We start from the raw sequence: 23,224 nt of genomic DNA, 5'->3' as shown, positions 1-23,224 counted from the left end.
TTCTAGAATGACTTTTTTTAGTCACCCTTAAATTGATGATCTTTTTATTTTTATATACTGCTCACTCTTCCTGATTATAGAATCTGTTTATATGGATTGTAACATTACTTAGTAGAGACCCAATTGTGATTTTTTTTTTTTTTTGGAATGTAGTATCTGAAATATATAAATAATGCTCTGGTAACTATTATAAGTAAAAGTCAATAGCAAACTCTCATAATTTTTCTTTTAAAGTAGAGCATAAAATATATTGTAATGTGAAATTCCCTAATTTGTGCCCTGAATATCTTTGATGAGTCTATCCCTTAATCTAGCTTTGATTAATACCTAAATACTACTTCAAATTATGTAGTGACTCATACCTACTCCTATATAATAGATATAAAGATATATTTTTGTGCCATATAATTTGTTAACTTATAGTTCAGGCTTTCATGAGATTTAGAAATAGAAAGGACCTTCTAGATAATTTGGATCATCTCTCTGCTAATTGAAGCACAGCGATTCTGGGCAGCATCTTGTCTGCCTGATAGCATGTGCAGATAGACTGCTCTATACTAAAGGTGTTGCAGCTCCCAGAATGATAGCATTTTCATAGTTATTGATTCGTTTGCGGGCTCTCACTATCTAGTGGATAGATCCCTTCTGAATAGTACTACTGAATACTCCATACAATAATGGAGTAAACCAGCCATAATACTTCTGCAGTATTCCATACAATAGCAGCATCTTGTGGCAGAACTAGTGAATCTTCATTTAGACAACATAGACTTTTTTTTTAAACAGAAGAACCACACACTCAGAAGTGCTCCAAGGATATCAAAGTTATAACACCCTCAGGTAATATAATTTTGAAGCTGTGGTTTTATATAATGAAATTCAAGGCAGCATGTCATTGGAGGCTAGCCTGAAGCATGGCAGTTATAATATTGGCTTTGGTACTAACCTGCTGTGTGAGTTTGATTTCTTAAGACATCACGTTTATTTGTAAAATGGGCATAATAATAGTGGATGAATTTATAATATAATCTTGAAGTAAAATTCTGAAAATGGAAAATAAAGTGTGTTATAAAATAAAGATTTTAGTAGATATTTATTAAAGATTTTTTAATCCTTTTGGGGGGGAGATGTCATTTTTAAAAAGTGACCTAATTGTTTTCAAAACAGACCAGTAAGTTTCAATGAAAGCATTAAACATATTTAATCATATTTCTGTATCGTTATTTTGAATATAATTTATTGCATCCTGAAAATTAATGCATGAAGTCAGTAGTATGGTTGATTACACTCAAGATAACTTTGCTTTAGCATCATATCTTTAAATTTCTTCTGTCCTTAAGTTGAATATGTTATTTAAAATTTTTAAAAATATTACAATTAAAGTGAAAGATACTATTTGAAATTTTATGTTAATATTTATTTATTTAGGCAGATAGGTGATGCAGAGGACAGTGTTGGGTCTGGAATCAGGAAGACTCATCTTCCTGCGTTCAAATCTGGCCTCAGACACATAACTCTGTTTTCCCCAGTTCTTTATGGATAAAATGAGCTGGAGAAGGAAATGGTAAAGCACTCCAGTATTTCTGCCAAGAAAACTCCAAATGGGGTCATGAAGAGTTGGACATGACTGAACAACTCGATAATAACCTTTATATATTTGCAAATTGAATTTATTGGGACCCTTTATTTATTTATTAATTTTTATTTAATAATTACTTTATATTGACACTCGTTTCTGTTCCGATTTTTTTTTCCCTCCCTCCCTCCACCCCCTCCCCTAGATGGCAAGCAATCCTTTATATGTTGGATATGTTGCAGTATATCCTAGATACAATATATGTTTGCAGAACCGAACAGTTCTCTTGTTGCATAGGGAGAATTGGATTCAGAAGGTATAAATAACCCGGGAAGAAAAACAAAAATGCAGATAGTTCACATTCGTTTCCCAGTGTTCTTTCTTTGGGTGTAGCTGTTTTTGTCCGTCATTTATCAATTGAAACTCAGGTCTCTTTGTCAAAGAAATCCACTTCCATCAAAATATGTCCTCATACAATATCGTTGTCGAAGTGTATAATGATCTCCTGGTTCTGCTCATTTCACACAGCATCAGTTCATGTAAGTCTTGCCAGTCCTCTCTGTATTCATTCTGCTGGTCATTTCTTACAGAACAATAATATTCCATAACATTCATATACCACAATTTACCCAGCCATTCTCCAATTGATGGGCATCCATTCATTTTCCAGTTTCTAGCCACTACAAACAGGGCTGCTACAAACATTTTGGCACATACAGGTCCCTTTCCCTTCTTTAGTATTTCTTTGGGATATAAGCCCAATAGAAACACTGCTGGATCAAAGGGTATGCACAGTTTGATAATTTTTTGGGCATAATTCCAGATTGCTCTCCAGAATGGTTGGATTCGTTCACAGCTCCACCAACAATGCATTAGTGTCCCAGTTTTCCCGCATCCCCTCCAACATTCATCATTATTTTTTCCTGTCATCTTAGCCAATCTGACAGGTGTGTAGTGGTATCTCAGAGTTGTCTTAATTTGCATTTCTCTGATCAATAATGATTTGGAACACTCTTTCATATGAGTGGTAACAGTTTCAATTTCATCCTCTGAAAATTGTCTGTTCATATCCTTTGACCATTTATCAATTGGAGAATGGGACCCTTTATTTTTAAGATATTTTGTAGAACTTATATAAAACAAAGTTTTTGTTATATTGCTATTTATCTTATAATAATTGCATTATTGCTTTTTTTTACTTGAGATCTTTGAATGTGTCACTAATTAAATCTTTTAGAAAGCTTTTTCTAAGGTATATTTTAAATGCTACCTGCTCCATGATCACTCCATTTGTTCCCTCCTTCCTTGAAGTTCCCAAACCATTTTTTCAATATCTCCTATTTATTTGCTTATTTACCTACCAAGAAGAGATATTTATCTTCTGTAAACCTTTCCTGAATTTAATGTCTCATAAATAGTAGGTGCTTTATAAATGTTGGTTGAACTGACTCTTAAAATATCTTCCCACTCTTTTTTTTTTTGCTATGAGTAATAGAGTTGATATTAATAATTCAAGTGCTAAAAGTGCAACACTGTGGTTGTCACCATTTGTAATACTGCTATTTAATAAAATGAACTTAAAAAACTATTTTAGTATTCAGTGACAGGCTGGTATATTAGCTGTTTTCCAGCAAATGTTTAACATCATTTTCATATTCTCTCTAATGTGAACTGAAATATGAGAAAACTCATCTGAATGTATTTTGTGAGTATATCATTAGTCATTGAACTGATTAAAAGTATCACATTTCAGCTTTAGTGATTTTTGTTGTTTGAGGGTTATTGTGAGTTCATATAGAGTGAACTTGAAAGTGCAATTTTTATATATGTGACTACTTATGATCATCAACATAATCATTGATTTTTAATAACTACTAGGCATAGCCTTGATGAGGGAATAGACCCCTGCATAAATCACATATCCCTATATATGTGACGTGTGTTTCTATACAATTGAAAGAATTAAAAGAATTTAGAAAAAAGTTTATTAAGTCATTTGGCAGAGAGGAGAGTTGGAAAAAGGGGTGACCTCCCCCAGGTGTCTGTAAGTCATGCATTACATATACACATAAGAATAATAGCCTTTCTCAGAAGAGAAGTTATTTTTTCCAATGATACAATTTTATCACTCTATGGTATGAATTTTCATACTAACAGCATTTCTTGTATAATTATTTTCCCAAAATTCATAGTAAAAGAAAAATTAGGAGGCTAACAATAACATAAGTAATGTTATGAGTTTTTAAAACATACCACAAAGCTTTTTGCCATTCAAAATATCAATTTGGTTAAATTCATGTCTGAGTCACATTGAAAACTACTTAATCCATCTATCAAGTTGACATTCTTCACTAATTGCATTCATAAAAGAACAGCATAATTATACTTTTAATTCTTATGCAGTTTCTAAACATATTACCTTGATGCCATATATTGTGTTTTCCACTAATATCTGATACAATTACAGTGAGTCAAACATTGCAATTATCTCACTTTAAGTAGGACCATATTATATTTTAATTTTAGGACAAACAACCCAGATATGCAGTCACAAATTGTATTATTCAAAATCTGCATTTTCCCAAGGGTCATTAGCTGTCAACACCTCAAATTATAGAACCCACTAGTTTTATTTAAGTTTCTTTTAAAGATTTGTTGTGATAACTTCACATTCTCTCTTCTCAAAATATATTAACATTTACAAAAATCTTTAAGACATAATTTAGAAATTTATAGCAAATATATTACATGATTTTTGTCTAGGTCAGTCTTTTTGAATTGAACATCAGAAACCTCTCTTCTGACACCAGTATCTGGTCTCTATACAGGTCTGGTTTCTCAGTCACATAAGCCTGGGTCCAAACAACATAACATTTTCCTGTGGACTCATTGCAGATTATGTGATCTTATTTAATCTAAATTTCTTTATCTGTTATTGTGAGTATAAAACAAGATGTTAGATTTGAAAATTAAGGTAAACTGAGAGGCAGCAATTTGGGCATCAATTTATTAGCTAGGCTAGCAGTAACTAATACATTGTAATCAGTGACTTCTGTCAATGACCAAAGATCATGCATGAAATGGGGCTTACTAGCCTTCAAACAGTTTTGGGAAATACAAGAGAACTAAGAACAGAATTGAGTAGATAAGAAAAAAAGAATGCAGTTGTTACAGGACTAACAGTATCATGGGGATGAGGACATGATTGATTACCTCAAGAAAAGTAGGTTAGAGCTCACATGGAGGCTAGCAGTTATCTATATCTGTCTTAAGGAATGCCTAGTTACCTAGTTACCTAGTCTTAAGGAATACTTAATTGATTTTATGGGATCCATCTGTACTTTTAGGCTACTGATAGTGAACTAGTGATAGACCCTTGCTTCTAGGAAGAATATAAGACCCTCCTTAATTGTACAAGGATAAGCAAGGATGGGTTGTATATCTTGTGATACAAGATCAGTTTATAGGTTTTCAAAGATAGCAAACAGATTTTATCAAATTTTCCAGGAACTGAAAGTATGAGTGGTAAAAAGTTTTTCTTTTAACTAACTCAGAAGGGAAATTGAACTTCTGTGACAAAGAAATATTAATTGTTTGAGTTTACCTGCAGTGTTAGAGATAGTGGACCAGATTCCCTGATATCTGCCTGTATTCCTCAAGGATAACATTCCTTTGAGCCAAGAATAGAAGTGATTAGCAGGAGAACTGAACTTTTATACTTAGCTTATGGGCAAAGAGACTAAGAAAATGTAGTTTGAACAAAAAGGGGCAGTAATACAGAGGTAGATCAATTACAGAATAGAACCAATGATAAAATGACACAGAAGCAATTTAATTTCTTCATGATATCAATATAAAGCAGTATATAAATATGAGTTGTAGTTATTTTCCCACACTAATGTCGTGTGTGTGTGTGTGTGTGTGTGTGTGTGTGTGTGTGAGAGAGAGAGAGAGAGAGACAGAGAGAGAGAGAAAGAGAGAGAGAGACAGAGAGAGACAGAGACACTGACTGACAGAGACTAAGGTTCATGAGATGACTTGCTCCATCCCTCACCCCTTTGTAGTTGTATTTTTTTTTTTTGGAGTCTACTAGAAAGGAGAAAAAAAGAGCTGCTTTTCTCTTTTCTCCTTTCTTTCATAGTATATTCCTTTTTCCTCCCATATCTCTTTTGAAATCAGCAGAACAGGAAAAAAAATTCACATCTTCATCCTTTTTGTCTTGATTTACTTTCTGTGACATTTGCATATTGTCCCTCAATTCGAATATAAGTACTTGATCATCATTGAATCCCTTCCAGTTGCTCAGATGTGTTTTACTTTCTAGGTTTCTCTTGTCTGTCCTGTGCATATTTCAAAGATTCTATCCACTTAAATGTGGGCAGTATAACAAAGTTGCTGTCACTTAAATTAATTTACTAATTTGTTTAATTTCAATGTAATACCAATCAGACTCCCAGGGAACTTTTTTAGAGTCAGAAGAAATAATGAAATTCATTTGGAGGAACAAAAGGTCAATAATCTAAAGGGTAATAATGAAAAAAGTGACAAGAAAGAGGATGCCATCAATATTATATTCTAAAACTGTACTGCAAAGCAGTAATTATTAAAAATTATTTGGTAAATTAGTGTAGTGGAACAGATTAAGTACACAACATAAGCAAGCTAACAGTAGTATAGTATTCATTAAACACACACTTCCTTAGATAGCACTTGAAATGGAGTACAAAATTAATGCCTCAAACCAGGATAAATTCCAAATGGATACATTGGTCAATCAGCCAGTAGCTATTAAGCATATTTTATGTGGCAGATACTCTGCAAGGAAAAAAAATACTTTTTTCAGATTTGTGGATAGGCAAAGAGTTCATCAATAAATAAGTGACAGCATCACAGAAAATAAAATGGATAATTTTGATTATATAAAATTAACTTTTTTGGGGGGGTGGTACAAATGGATGAGATTTTTTCTTTGTGTCCTCAATACTTAGTATAGTTCCTGACATGTAGTAGATATCTAAATACTCATATTTAATATAGTTAAAATTAGAAGTGAAAAGTAATAAGTTTTCTGAAAAAAGTTTCATGCCACACATAGATACAAAAATACAGAACTGGTTTTGATTTATAAGTACTCTTATAAAAGAGCTATTCCTTAATAACTAAGTCAACAGTCAGTTTTTAAACTCTCTGTCAATCACCATATGAAAAGTTCTCCAAATCACTAATAATGGGAAAAAGGCAAATTAGAGTAACTTTCTGGTTCCAAATATTGAAGAGGCTATTAAAAAAGACATTTGATGTCTTTGAACCACATTGGTGGAGCTATTTGGAGCCCGGAATTGGGCTAGTTGTTTTGTAAAGCAATTTGTCTCCCAGAGTTACTGAAAACTGTAAATCTTTTAAGCTAGTTATATTACTAGAGGCAAAGAAGAAAGGACTTATATGAACAAAAATATATATATATATATATATACACATGAATATAATGGAATATTATTTTGTCATAAGAAATTATTAAATTTACAGTTTCAGAAGAAGCTGGGAATAGTTGAACAGATGCAGAGTTTAGTGTACATTACCAGGAAAACAATTGACAAAATGAGAGTAGCATAGAGAAATTTAACTTTGAAAGACTTAGAATTCTGATTAATTCAGTGATCATGTACTTAATACCTGAGGACTGAAGAATAAAAGTGATATTAACTAGCATTTTTATGGTATTTCAAGGTTTTCAAAGCACTTTTCATGTTTTTAAAGCCTATCACTCTTGATCTTGAACTTGAGGTTGAAGATTTGCCCAAGGTTACGCAATTAATTAGTGCCTGAGTCATGACTTAAATTAGTGTCTTTTTGACTACATGAATTGCACGTTATCCAGCATACTACCAAGCTAAAGATGAATACTGATTCCATCCTTTCCCAGGTAAAGTGATAGATTTAGAAAGTTCAGAATGACATGCATTTTAGACCTGGCAAATATGAAAATTTGCTTTTTTATGTATATTTGTTGTGAGGGTTTTTTCCTTTCTTCCTCTCTCTCTCTCTCTCTCTCTCTCTCTCTCTCTCTGTCTTTCTTTTTCTTTCTTTTTGCAATTGGGGTAAAGTGACTTGCCCAGGGTCACACAGCTAGGAAGTGTTAAGTGTCTGAAACCAGATTTGAACTCGAGTGCTCTATCCACTGCACCACCTAGCTGATCTGTTTTTTTTATTTTTAACTTTTAAATTGGGGCAGGTGGGTACATTATGGGAGGGAGAAATAGAAAAGAATAAACCAAAATAATTTGTCAACAACAAAGATTCTGCTTGTTTCAGCTGTTTCTATTAAAAATGTTGAAAGTTCTCTGTTCTTTTAAGAGTCCCTTTGTATCTCTTGTAAGATGCTCATTTTTTGTAGAATAAGTTATTCTTGGTTTGAAAGCCTTTTTCTTTTGCCTATTGGCATAATATGTCTTGGATAATCTTTTCTTTATAACAGTTACAATATAATTTTCTCTGATCTCTGAGCCCTGGTCTTTATCTTTTTTTTAGTTGCTTGTCAGTCAGTCAACTAGTATTTCTCCAGATCTACTTACTATGTATTGGACACTGTGCCTAGCATGAATTTTTTTCTATGTCCTAGAAGTTCAGAATTCTGGATAGGACATTTTGAAGTATTGTCAGTGTGGAGTTTCTTGAAGAAAATAACCAGTAGGTGTCTTACAAATGAGCCTTTTATTCGAAAAATTTTCTGCAAAGATTTCTCTCCCTCCTCCCCATTTATCTATTTCCATTGTTATTCATTATATTTGTTTATGCAAAAGTTTAAATTTTATATAAAATTATCCACTTTAACTTATGCTTCCATTTTAACTCTTTATGCTTTCAAGGCACTGCCTTGGCTTAAGCTCCTGCTGGGGCTCTAGACTGGGTTGCCAGGAATCTGGATTGCCTTTCAATGGTTTTGCCTTGCTTTATGCTGTGGCTGTATGTGGACTGCTTGGGTGCTGTTTCTCGTCCCTTTCTTTTTTGCAGTGGTTTTAGTATGGGCTTTCATTTTGCTGGGTCTTACTTAGGGCCCCTCCACATTGGTGTGAACCTGTCCCTCCTATAGTACTTACTCCTTTGGGGCCTTACATATTGGCTATTTGTCTGCTCTGTGTGGGCACCAGTCTGCCGTTTTTCCTTTTCTCTGACTCCAGGGTATTTGCATGCTGCACCTTCTGCTTAATGTGGCGTTTTTTCCCCACTAAGAGTTTCAGGTTTCTTTTTTTTGTGCCATCTTGAACTAGAAGGACAGGTTTGTAGCATTCCTTCCTACACATCCTTTTACTATAACTTTTGATTCATTTTTAGTGCCTGCCCCTCTCCCCCATCTTATCAACTGGAAAAAACCACATACTATTGAGGGAAAGCCTCTTTTTCTCCTTTTCTTTTCTTATTCCTTTTCCTTTATCTTTTCATGGCAATATAGGGGAAATCTGAGCAACTTTGTAGGCAGTAAGGGAAGGAGGTGATATATAGTGAGAGATTGTCTCAGATAATACTGGAAGGTACGTGTGAAAGACAGGGAAATCTTATTAATCTTCCTCAGAATTCCAGAAACTATTCAGTGTTCCCATATTTATCTCCTCCAATTTATTTCATTTTTCACAAATCTCTGCAGCCCTCAAACCTGCCCATCCTTCAAACTTCAATCAAAATCCATTTCTACACAAATTTTTCTATTACTTTTGACTGTTTATAACATCTCCCTCATCCTTGAACTCTTGTAGCATTTCTAGTTTTTACTTTACAATTTTAGCACCATATTATTTGTGTTCTCTGCGCATTTCATGAATTTGGAGCTGTTTGCCTCTAACAGATTGTAATTAGTATACTTGGAATCATGGAATTGACAGTGTCCTGTTGTGTTTCTCCTGATGTTTTGTTCTTGCCTGTGTGGGGCAGACCATTCATTCGGTCAGTGAGAGCCACATTTTCATTCTTGTCTGTCTTTTGAGTGCTGCCTTCTTGCCTGATTGTCTTTATTGTCTTTCACTAGAGGCAGCAAGCCGTGCCATAGTCCAGTTCCTGGAGATCAACCAGAGTGAAGAAGCCAGCAGAGGTTGGATGCTTCTGACGACCATTAATTTGTTAGCATCCTCTGGGCAGGTTAGTTTTACCTTTTGTGTCTTAGTGACCAAAGGCAACTTTGTGGTCTTATTAAATTTTAAGTTAAGTTTTAGAGTTCTTTTAGAATTTTTCCTTATTTTAATGCATGTATAAATGAAGACTTTAGTCTTGAAAGAGTGCTTTTCTATTTTAAAACTTTTTATAGTGTTGAAAAAAGGAACACTAAATCACTTTGACATTTACACTGGCTCACTTTGGCATTCTTAGAAGAAAAAAAAATTATATGAATTTTTTTCCTGAAACTGTAGTTTTGTGATTCTAAATATTTCTATTTAGAAATGGAGCTTTAGAAATACTTTATTTTTTTTTAAAGTGTTTCATATGGTTGTATTTTACATGAATCTATTAGTGTTCTCTAGATATGTTATCAGATTTTGAACATTTGCTTATTAAATAAAAGTTACCTTCTGTGATCAGATCATAGCCTAATAGATTTACAGCTGGAAGAGATCTCAGAGACTATCTAGTTCACCCCTCTCATTTTACAGATTAGGAAACTGAGGCCAAGGAATGTTGACTTGTTTGCCCCAGGATACAAGTTGTAAGTATCAGAGATTTGAATCAGGTCTTTTGACTTCAAAGCTAATTCTTTTAACACTTTTTCACCTGAGGGTGAAATGAATCTAATTTACATCTCTAAATAAATGCTTTTGCAGTAGCAATATTTCTTACCTAGAACCCTTGGTTTTATAAGGTTGTATTTGGGTTCTGAGAGACAGGAAAAAAAGAAAGCATGTTCCATTGTAGAAAACGGCTAAGACAAAGGTGCACAGAAAGGAGATAAAGTTTTGTCTCTTTGAAGAATAGCAAGGAGGCTAGCATGCAAGCATAGGAGTAACAGGAAGAAGTTAGAAAGGTAGTTTTAGACTAGGTTGTGAGAAAGTTTAACAGCAAAATCAGTTAGCCCGTCATCATTTATGAAGCACCTGCTATGTTCTAGGCATTGTACCAAGCACTGGAAATAAAAAGCTAAAATGAAACAATTTCCACACTCAAGAAGCTTACGTTTCAAGGAGAAATGTACATACTTTTATGGTTAGTTACAAATAGATATTCCTGAGGGTGGAGTCAACAAGACCCCATCCCAATTGCCCATCCTCTTGCCCAGGTATCACCAAAAGTTGGTACTGACTTGCTTATGGAGAGCCTTAGAGAGAGGCTTATGGAGATTTTGCCTAACACCTAGCCCAGATCCTAGTCCAATTCCTTTGGTGTCTCTCCTTCACTGGCAGTCATTGCCCAGTTGCACACTCTGATAAGCAAGGAGTCACCCTTTAGATTGTGAGCTTCTTGAGGGCAGAGATTGTCTATTTTCCCTTGTTGTATCCCCTAATAAATGTTTATTGACTGACCAATAATAGTCTTTCTGGTAAGGTCATGGGACCCCCAGGCCTTACTTTTTGCCCTGATATCATGTGTAAGGACAGCTGGACCTTATCATAAGTTCTACTGCTTTGCCTTCCAGACCTGCAGGTCTTGTACCTCAGCTTGTGCCACAGCTCTGTACTTGTAAGGAGCCATGTGCCTTTCTATCCACTCTATCTGTTGTGTCCCTCATTCCAAATGTGAGCAGGGACTTTCTTGATTTTACCTTGTATCTCCCTTCTTCACAGTGATTAGCATATTAGTAAGTACTTAATAAATGTTTGTTTGGTTTTTTTTTTTCCATTTATTCACTGTGTGGCACGTAGTAGATAATAATAAATGCTGGTTGATTAATTCATAAATTCCATCCTCATGCTTCATGAGAATCATAAATTTGAAACTTAGACTTTAAAACTTCAAGTATCTGAGTTACTTGAGGTGGAAAATGATAATAGTAGATGAATTTTAGGATTTCAAGCAGAATCGTAACATTGATTTTGATATATTCACTCACCTGTCACTTAACTCTAAGTCAAAATGACTTAGAAATTTATAAGGAACTCCTGAGATCATCTAACTAAAACTCCCCCACCCCCAACCTTTTTAGTTTTTTCAAATCAGAAAACTCAAGCCCTGTAAGGTTAAGTGACTTGCCCCAATCACATATGTAGGTAGCATGTAGTAGAGCTGGGATTTGACCTTAGTTCTTTCACTCTAAATTTTGTTCTTTTTCCACTCCATCCATTTCTTTTTAGTCTAAATGTTTACTTACACAAACAATAAACTGGTATTCTATGTAGGAAGCTATGTAAAATTTTATATTTTTAAGAAAATTTCAAGGTAGAAAAGTGAAAGATTATCAATATTCAAATTAGTGTTATGATCCTAGGTCTAATAACAAACTCCACATAGAATTATGGGAGGGTGAGAATTAAGAATTAAATGTGAGATGATGAAATGAAACAAATGTTTGGAATGCCAAAGGTGAGGTCATCCCAAAAGCTTAAGTCCTCCTAACTTGAAATTCTGAGATGTTTTTGAAGCAAGTCATGTAAGTTTGGAAATGGAATATCTTGTCTCAATATGTTTTTTAACTTTGCAATCCTTAAAGTGATGTTATCTCAAATTATATGTTTTATAAGTTACAATTTGAGTTACGGTTTGTTCAATTGCATAATGCTTGGATTTGTTTGGATTTGTTTTCCAGAAAACTGTAGACTGCATGACCACTATGTCAGTGCCTTCCACGCTGGTTAAATGTCTCTATCTATTTTTTGACCTCCCACATGTGCCTGAGGTAGTTGGAGGTGCACAGAATGAGCTACCTCTGGCTGAGCGCCGAGGACTACTCCAGAAAGTCTTTGTCCAGGTAGGTAGAATGCTAGTCAACAGACTAACAAGTCTTGGGTCTGGCCAGATTACTGGTGATTTGACATACTTTAAAGAAATTGGGGTGGAGTGAGCTCAGTGACCTTTCTAAAATGGAGTGTCCACACCCGAATACAGTTTTCTAAATGTCATCTAAGTGTAGCAGGACTTAATGTCATTATTCCTGATTTCCTTCGGGCAGCTGAAAATTGTTAGTTTTTTGGCTATTAGGCACATTGTTGACTCATGCTGAGCTTTCACTTCATTAAAATTCCTAGATTTTTACCCCCAGGCAAACTGTTGCCTAATCAAGTATCCCCTATCCCGGATTTGTGAAGTGAGTTTGTTGGAGTATGTAAAACATACTCCATGTAAAACATTTATCCCCATTAAGTTCATCTTGGTAAATTTAGCCTGTTGTCCTAGTCCATCAAGATCTTTTTGCATCCTGATTCTACAACCATCCATCCATACCATTAGTTGTTCCTCCCAGCTTTGTGCCATCTGCTGATTTGATAAACATGCCAATCTGTGCTTTTTTGTCTTAGAACCTTAGTTTTCTTATTTGTAAGATGAATATAATAATACCTGTAATGATACCTTACAAAGTTGTTATGAAGAGCAAATGAGATTAATGGACTATAGAAATGTCAGCTAATAATAATAGCTAATATTCTAATAATAATATTTAAAATGGCTAATTATCTAATAACTGACTAATAAACTCTTAGGTCACAACTCTTAGGAATTGGTTGGCTACGTTGGGATTAGGAAACAGGTGTCCCATCCTGTGGTCAAGGTTCTTTTTTCTGTTACATTTTATTTTATTGCCAGACAAGTGAGAGTTTATTTTTTATAATTTCCCCATGAAGCAAATGATACTTCAGTGATAATTGTTATAGTCATTTCACAAATATTTTTTGTGATAGGTGAATGTCTCATCTTTGTATTTGTGACAAGAAGTCTTTTTTTATTATATTGTGCAGTTACTTCTGTGCTAACCTCAAGATATCATTGCAATAGTTTCTATGCATAAAAGAGGTGACAAAATGATATAGTTGTTGTTCATAATGCTTTGGTTTTCTTTATGCTTCATTCAGACTAAATATTTATGATGAAATGATTTTAATTCATCTAAAAAGCCAGTGTGATTTACAATGAATATAGGACTAGCCTTATAACCAGTATCATCCACTTTTTTGAATGAAGATAATAAGAAATGGTGATACTTATCCTCTTCCAGTTGGGCAGCTAAATGATGCAGAGGATAGAGTCAGGAAGACCTGAGGTCAAATCTGGTCTCAGATACTTATGACTGTATGATCCTGGGAAAATCACTTAACTCTGTTTGCCCCAGTTCCTCTAATGTAAAATGAGCTGGAGAAGAAAATGGCAAACCACTCTAGTATCTTGCCAAGAAAACCCCAAGTTGGGTCATGAAGAGTCAGACATGTTTGAAATGACCGAACAAAATAAAAAAGTACATTAGTATGTTTAAGGGACTCTGTAATCTTCTTGTGCATGTATATGTATATTGTGTTCTCTGTATTCATTAATTTCCTGGCTCTGGATTCTCTGAGCATTTATTTACTTAACTACCATTTAACATTATATATTTTCTTATTTTTTTCATGCTTATCCATGATATGTGGATTCTATATTTTATATTCTATTTCCCTTCAGTTGGTTTGCTTGCTATGAAATAAAAATTTCTGTTTTCCAAGCAGGAGAAGGGTAGATTTCCTAACAGAAAAACCTGTCCTAAAAGGTTTCTCTCAACTGGGAAATTTATTATTGACTTTTGTCAACTTATGAAAATTCTCAAAATATATCAACAAGGTGGTCAGAATACTTAAAAAACTCATTTACTTGTGTTCACTTTATTGCTTATCTCATTTCTATGTGCAGATTATGGAATACTACGGGATGAGATCATATAAAAAGGGCAAATAAAGCAAAAGTTATGATTAATTTTTCTATTCTCCATGTTTTTTCTGTAACCTTTGCACAAAATATATGCCTAATATACTAATATACTGAGGGTTAGCCTCTAGATCCACTGATATCACTTGGAGATCCATTGATCATAGGCTTGCTGTTCATTTATTCCTCATTCTTACACCAACAGTATATTTTATCTCATAAAGCATTTAAGTGAAATAATAATGTTAGCAACAATGATGTTGATGATGATGTAGCAACTTTTATTTTTATTTCTGTGTATGTTTTATTTATTTCTGTGACTTCATTGGGATAAGGAGAAGCTATCTGTAGAGAATGTTGTTTTACACACACACACACACACACACACACACACACACACACACACACGTGTACTTAAGAGTTCTAGAGAATTGCTTAAAGTACTGTGAGATTTAATTGACTTGTCAGCCAGTATATGTCAGAAAGGAAATGATAGTTGAATCTATGTTTTCCTGATTCCATAACGCTGGCCAGCTTTATATAATATATGATGGTTCTCTCTGTGGAGCAGGTTTCTTGGGGAGATTTTCTGGAGGCAGCCTTAGTTTCAGTTCCAAGTAATAATCACCTCAAATACAGCCAGCTGATAAAATCCAAATGTTTATTTTCTCCTTTTGTTGGGCCCAGGGAGCTTTCTTAGAGGCCTATTTCTCTGCTTGGTTCCAAGAGCTCTTGCAGCTTGTCCTTTGCCTCTGCTTTTTTCAGCCTCCAGCCAGCACAAAAGTGGAAGATGGAATGAATATGACTCCACCTCTTAGAGTGGGCTTGTGGGCTTCTGTATCCCCCAGAGTACTCTGTGGCCCTGAGAGCTTCTTGTTTATATGCTATTCACTGAGTATGCATAAATCATTATTTGTTGTATGATTAAATCAGTGCTAAACTAGATTTAAACATTGTCTCCTCAATTCCACTTAGTATCTTGTTTCAAATTCTGGCCCATAACATCTCCTTGTAGGATCAGATCAATCATACTGGACCATGCTAGATTAGATAATTAATGTCTCTATCAACTATTTAACTCATTAGAGAGTTAAAACTTTGTAAGGATTCCAACAAGCTTTCATTCTTCTTTCTAGTTAAGAGTAAAAATCATAAGCTAAAGTTTGAATGCATAGAAATGACTTCTTTAAAAAAGTGGGTTTTTTTCCTCCAACTAACATTAATTAATTGGATTCTCTCTCTTCCCTCCCTACTGGAACTCCAGAATAAATAAAATAAGAGTAAATAAATAATAAACTCCAGAAGAAAATAAAATAAGTTGTAACATATGCATAGTCAACTAAATTATATTCTCTCAGTTGTCATGTCAAAAAGGGTCTATTTTATTTTACATACCCTGATTCTGTCATATCTCTGAGGAGATGCGTAACATATTTTACTATTGGTTCTCAGGAATCATGGTTGATAATCACATCCAATAGAATTGTTTTTCAAATCTGTTTATTTTTTTAGTATCGTTATTTTATTAAATGTTCTTACTCTACTCAATTTTGCATGATTTTTTAATCTTCCCAAGTTTCACTGCAATTGTCTTTTCATCCTTTATTATAACATAGTCATTTACTAATATGCTAATAAGTTATATTTTGGTTAGCCACTCCCAGTTATTGGATACTCTTTGGTTTCTTTGCTTAAAGAGTCATAATAAGAATAGTTTTGTACATATGAATCCTTATCTTTTTTTTTTTTTTTTATCTCTCTACATGTTACAGTGGTATTATAGATTTGGCTTTTAAATGATGAGATTTTCCACATAAATTAAGTACTAGATTAGATTAATATGGCCTAATGATTTAAGGCAGCTTTTTCCTTTCTATTTGTATAAACCCTTTGTCTTCAGAGCTTTTATTTTTTCCTGACTTCTTGATTCTTCATTTATATTATAATTGTATTTCTGGCATATTATATATCAAAATGAAATGCAACTCTTAATTACTAGGGTTATAGTTTTATATAATAGTATAAGATGAATGATGAATGAAAGATGAACAGTTGAGAAAAAATGTAAATTTTATATAATACCATTAAAATATATGTTTTGATTATGATATACTTCTAGGTTATAGATTTTTCTTAATACTTTAAAATCAAAAGTTTGAATTCTATCTGGTTTTAATATAGTGATACCTTAAAACTATGTTTTAGGTCTGTTTCTTCTTTCCTTCCCCCACATTTAATCCCCTACCCACAATTTATTAATTGATTGATTTTATTCATTTATAGATATTGGTGAAACTCTGCAGTTTTGTGTCCCCAGCAGAAGAACTGGCTCAGAAAGATGATCTCCAGCTTTTATTCAGTGCAATAACTTCCTGGTGCCCTCCCTATAACTTGCCTTGGAGGAAGAGTGCTGGGGAAGTACTCATGACCATATCCCGTCATGGGCTTAGCGTCAATGTAGTAAAGTATATTCATGGTGGGTAAAATCTTTTTTTTTTTTTTTTTTTTTTTTCATTGTGTCCAGTTTTCTCTCCCAGTGTTTCAAAATAAAAGTATTTTTAAGCAGTTTTTTTTAAGTTGACAATAAAAATGTGTTTATCCTACTTAGATATATCATGAAATATGAGTTCTTATAAATTCCAAAATATATTTCAAGAAAAAATTGTTTCACTTCAGCATATATGTTCAGTTATAATCATAGATAGTAGCATAGTCTTAGGTCTTCCTCTTCTTTCCCTCTAAAAATACGAGATTTCATTTTTGAGGTTTTGTAGATACTCATTTGATCTTTGAAGAAAGTCTCGTTTAGGAGCACAAATGATCTTTTTTATTGGCAGTAGGTTGTAAAGGGATGTAACTCTGAATAGGTGCACTGGAATCAGACAACTGAGTACTTAAGGCTAATTACCTTATTGGACAATAACTCTATTACATGTTTGGAAAATCTCCTCTCACAGTTAATGCTAGCTCAGTGCTTGGGGTTAAGAGAAATGTAAGGAGGGGTTAGGGGGTGGAGCAAGAGGAGCCAGAATTACTTTGGAGGTGATGAAGAGAAAGGGAGGTTGTGGAGAGCTTGTGGCAGCCTTGTCCATCCCCTTCACTTCTCCCCCAAAAGACCAAGGACTTTTACCTATCCTGACTCTGGCTGATTCTGAGGCCTCCAGGGGCTAACTCGGACTTCACAGTAAGTGACCGATGTTTTCTTTTCTACAGCTGTGGTTGAGGGAGAGCAGCCCTGGAAGAACTGAGGATCAGCTTACTTACATACAAGGCTCTTACTGTTATGTTGGCTGATAGATGAGAGCCTAAAAGTGCTCATGTGGACAGGGTTTATCATCTGTGTGGGTGGGTACCACTTACACCAACACAAGTGCACGCTGTAACAGTGATGCTGAAGAAACTTATAGCACAGATGGGGACTTTTCTTATTATCAATTCTTACTAAGAAAATCCTGGTTTAGTTGCTTTACTTACTATATTCATTTTAATGTTAATAAATGCCCAACAGTTTCCAAATAGGAGATAGCTGGCTTCTAAATACACACACACACACACACACACACACACACACACATACACACATTTTATAAATAGTTTGCTTATTTCTTAACCTAACCCAAATTTTATTGAACTGAAACTGAAACTGATGTTTCAAATAAAATTTGAAATCAATTTATATTTCTTTACATTTTAATCTTTTTTGATTTTTATATGAGATGGGTTTCTTTATGAAAATTTGACTAAAAATAAGGGAATGTGGAATCTATTCTGCAGCCACTGTAGATACTCATAATTTGACTGATAGTATTGTGTTTCAAACTGATAGCAATTTTCTGCATCCCTTTTGCCTGAACTCTTTCCGTATAATTCTGAACTGCATTTACACAGCTCTAAATTTTCTTTAAAACAATAGATAGCCCTTTGAATATTGTCTTTATATTATAATCATATAAGAAATCCAAATTGTAATGTGGAAATAGCCTTTGGTAAGGCACTTAACCTATGAGTCTCAGTTTCCTCATCTGTAAAATTATATTATAATTGTATTTCTGGCATATTATATATCAAAATGAAATGCAACTTTTAATTACTGGGTTATATTTTTATAACAGTATAAGATGAATGGTAGATCTACATTAGATGAAACAGTTGATGAAAACCTCATCTATAGCTGGCCTTGAAGAGATGCAGTGTGGGGCTGGGAGTCAGGGCCTATGTTCTAAACTGTCTTAGTCATTTATTAGCTGTGTGATCTTGGACAAATTATATAATCTCTATTTTTTAACTGTAAAATGGGAATAATAATAGCAGCTACTTTCCTGGGTTTTTATGAGAATCAATGAAATAATATTTGTAAAGAGCTTTGCACAATGCCAGGCACATAGTAAGTGTTACATAAACGCTAACACTTATTCTGTGATCGAAATAGACCATTGAAATATAATGTCTGTTTCTCTGTGTGTGAGCTTATATATGCATGTTCACATGCACACACATACACACACACACACAGTGTCTGATCTCTTTTAATGTGTATTCCTTCAGAGCTTATACTGCTCATTTTTGCCTTTTTGTATTCCTACAATCTAGCCCAGTACTTGTACATTATATTTTGGGTTTTGTTTTTTAACCACACTTATTATTTCATTATTAGTATACAAAAGTTCTCTCTACATGTACAGATTTGTACTTGCTTTGCAATTGAGACTGAAAGAATGACTTTGTACACTGAGAGGCTATTATATAGGTATGTGTCAGAGACAAGATTTGAATGCAGGTCTTTTGATTTTGAGGTAGACTCTTTAGATTTTTCCATGTTTATAATGCCTTGCATGTAATGGACACTTGAAAAACCTTTATTGAATTGAATTGACTTGAATTTTTTCCAGTATTTTTCTGTATAATGTTTCTTCTTCAGAGGAATGATTTTCCCCAATATATTTACTTTCAGAAGTTAAAATAAATCTTAATGTCTAACATTTTAAATGTAACAGCTAGCTTAGCCACATTTAATAATGAATAAAAATGTGCAAAGTAATTTAAAAAATTTTTTATGACTACATAGTTATTGTTACTTTTGTTTTTTGTAGAAAAAGAATGTTTGTCAACATGTGTCCAGAACATGCAGCAGTCAGATGATCTTTCTCCCCTAGAGATTGTTGAAATGTTTGCTGGGCTTTCTTGCTTTCTCAAAGATTCCAGTGATGTTTCTCAAACACTGCTTGATGACTTTAGGATATGGCAAGGATATAATTTTCTCTGTGATCTCTTGCTCAGGTAGGAATCATTTATTTTATTAAGGTAATTTTTGATCAAGTGGAATTTATTCTTTATGTCTCACTTATTTCTATGTGATTTGTATATGCATTTGCATAATTAGATCCAGCTATTTTGGGGGAAGAATACAATGAAAAAATTTTTTTCAATTTAATAGATGTTTACACAATATCAATTGTATTTATTTGCTTTTTTTCTTAACATTCCAAATAATCCAACTCTGTCCTTTGGCCATCATAACCTTTCCTTGATAAACAAATGAACTACATGACCTTAATTCACTACTGTATTCTAGCAAAGAAAAGAGTGTCTAGAATGTCAGATGTGTTCTGAAAAATTGGTCAGCAAAAGTGGCAAAAGCAAGAACCCTTTTTCTCTTTTACTAGACAATCCCTTGATAGTTGTGAGAAAAAAAAATTGAGCCTCTATCTTATTCCTGCCTAATGAAGAAACTTTCCCTTTTGAGTTCACTTTTAATTACCTCTACTTTGTTCTATTTCAGGTTGTATTATTAATAAGAATTAGATGTGGTTATATACATTTATCTAGATGTTAGGTTAAATATACTAACAATGTCCATCCCTTCTCCTAGAAGATATATTGGACATATATCTGGGGATAAATACTATTGAAAAGCATGTACCTTTCCTCCCCGTTGTTCCTAGATTTTTAACCCATTATTCCACTGTAGTTAGGCCTTCTCATACGGAGCCATATTTCATTAATACTGAGGGAGGTATACTATGTATACCTAATGTAATGTGTATTCATTGTTCTTACTCAACATTTTCTTGTTTTATCTTTTCTTGGTCTGCACCTGTGCTTTCATGAGAGGTTGGTGATGGTAGTGATGGTGAGCGCCTTCCACCATTTTAAATAAGCAGTTTATATCAATCTTATAATAAATATTAGAAAGTTTGTAACTTTTTTGGAGGTGAGTGACCTGCCTATGACCAGACTGGTCCTACGACCTGCTCATGACCAACAAAATAAGTGGATATGTTACATGATCATCATGTTATGTTAATTTTTAAAAATATCCATGAATGTATTGATGTAGGCACTTTTATCTGTTAACACAGATTAAAAGCCCTCTATATTCTGTTTCTCAGTAGTAGATACACTCCATCACCTTGAATTATTCCTATTTTGTAGCACTTGTCAAAACTTATATTCTTCTGATCAAGAATCACTTCCATGCCATGATGAGATATTGGACTAGGAGTGGAGCGAAGGAGTCATGTTAGAAGAAAATTAAGAGATGATTTAGAGAAATCTTTTTAAAAAGGATTTCATCTTATGTTTTGCAAATTTATCTATCTGTAGTTACTTGTTCATAAAACTGCTTTGTACCTCAAAATTACATTCACCTGATATAAACTCAGTAATAGTCAAGTAATAAAAGCCAGCTATTTGATATATTTGATTTTATTTGATATAAAGCATTTTTTTTAAACAAACCATTTATTAATCTCTTTTAATAACGGGTTTCATGTTGTACTCTCAAACCAGCCAAATCCAGACATAAATGAAAGAAGAAGGCTTTGCTTTTTCTTTATTTTAGGAAGAATATTTTTGCAGTTTCACAAGGGTTTCAAAATTCAGAGTTGGAAGGGACCTCAGTAACCTATATAAATAACCTCATCTTAAAGAGAAATTCCTCATTGTCTGTAGATTCTTCTCATTCCTTTTGTGTGTGTGATGGAGTGGGGAATAGAAAATTTTCTCTCTTCTTTTTTGCATCTCGGCCAACGTCCCTGCTTATTCTTCTAGGATGTGAATGCTGTTCATATGGATCAACTGACCTTAATTTATAATCAAAATATATTCCATCATAAACAAATGAGCAAAGGACATAAACAATCTAAGTGACTTAATTATTAGAATATAATCTTGAAGACTAGAGTGTGAATTCTGCCTCAGACACTGGTTGTATTGTCATTTAAATTGTGTTTACACTCAATTTTCTTATCTGTAAGATGGCTATAATAATAGCATCTATCATAGATTGTGGTTAGGATCAAAATACATGAGATAGTGTATGTAAAATACTTTTGAAATCTTGAAGTGCTATATAATGTTATGCATTATTATGCTATATAAAAATGTTCCAAATCATTATTATTAAAAGTATTTAATGGGGCAGCTAGGTCATGCAGTGGGTAGAGCATCAGCCCTGAAGTCAAGAGGACCTGAGTTGAAATCTGGGCTCAAACACTTAACACATCTTTGCTGTGTGACTCTGGGCAAGTCACTTAATACCAATTGCCTTGGCAAAAACAAACAAACAAAAAAAAGTATTTCACATTTTAAAACTGACGTTTCATTCATCCCCATGAAATTAGTAAAGAAATCAGTACTGAAAAGACTATAGGAATGCAGGAATATTACAAATTCAATTCAACATATACTATATAAAAAATTTATATAAGATTATTAAAGAAAATTGACCAAACTTTTGGCTCAGTGGAATGCATCCCAGGGAGATAACAAGGTCCCATGTCTTTTAAAATGTTTATAGGAACACTTTTTGCTATAGCAGTAACGAAAACAGAACCTAGAAACAAAATGATCCCACATATATTGAACATATTATGATATGTGAATGTAATTATATTGTTGAACTGTTAGAAATTTAAGGGAATCAGGGAAAGATGAGAAGGTTTCAGTGAATTGCTAGAGTGAAGTAAGCAGAGCTATAAAAATAAACAATGCAATAATATACATGGAAATGATAAATATTAAAAGAAATCTAAATTCTGAGAAATTATGAAAAAATCTTAATCCCAGAGACTATAGAATGACTATATGATGACACACTTTCCTCCTATCATTGAAATGGGTTAGGGTGGTTTTGGGAGAGTAAAGAGTGTGAATTTTGCATATATTTTAAGATAATGTATTATTGATTGATTTTGCTTTATCTTGTGGTGGTTGTTATAAGGTGGGATTTCATTGTAAAATAAACGAGGCAATATCCCAAAATAGGTAAAATAAAAGGCATCCATAAAAATTATTTCATAAATAAAATCTAAATTAGTTAATGAGTTTTCTGGGCACCCATCTTAATTCCTTTAGACAATACTGATCTTTTGGCTTCCTTATCAGAATTGTTCCTTCTCTTATGTAGTTTTGTCCATGATTTATTTGTCTTTCCTCTGAATTGCTTGAAATTTATTCTTGAAAAATACAGAGTTGGAGAGGTTGGGCCAAGATGGCAGAGAAAAGGCAGGAATTTGCCTGAGATTTTTTTCCATTCCTCCCCGCTTCTCCCCTTTCCCCTCCCCACCACTTTACATAATGCCTAAAAACAATCTTGAGAGTGGCAAAATCGACAGAAGGACTGGGTGAAACAACTATTTAGCCCAAGACCACTTAGAACTATGGTTATGTTGAAACCAGAGTAGAGTGCTGTCTGCCACAGGCTGTACCCTAGTAAACCATCAGTAGGCCTTTGCATCTCTGAACCTCTCAGTCCATGAGAGTTGGGGGTGGGGTGATCAGACAGTTGGTCAGACGATGGTTAAAAGGGTCCCTCTGTTGGCATTAAGGTCAGAATTCTGT

General features: G+C 33.7%; 1 protein-coding gene across 1 annotated transcript in view; it reads left to right on the top strand.

The window, feature by feature from the left end:
- Positions 1–23,224, top strand: part of WDFY3 (WD repeat and FYVE domain containing 3) — a 316,134-nt gene that overhangs the window by 92,181 nt on the left and 200,729 nt on the right. The window contains exons 4-7 of the mRNA XM_051965853.1: positions 9,597–9,706; positions 12,300–12,461; positions 16,667–16,859; positions 19,474–19,660. Coding sequence (XP_051821813.1) covers positions 9,597–9,706; positions 12,300–12,461; positions 16,667–16,859; positions 19,474–19,660 — 652 coding nt within the window. The remainder of the gene's footprint in view (positions 1–9,596; positions 9,707–12,299; positions 12,462–16,666; positions 16,860–19,473; positions 19,661–23,224) is intronic.

Source organism: Antechinus flavipes, chromosome 6 (genome assembly GCF_016432865.1).
Source record: "Antechinus flavipes isolate AdamAnt ecotype Samford, QLD, Australia chromosome 6, AdamAnt_v2, whole genome shotgun sequence".
NCBI classification, from domain to species: Eukaryota; Metazoa; Chordata; class Mammalia; order Dasyuromorphia; family Dasyuridae; genus Antechinus; species Antechinus flavipes.
Note: the sequence above shows the minus strand (reverse complement) of the source record. Positions and strands in the feature narration are given on the sequence as shown.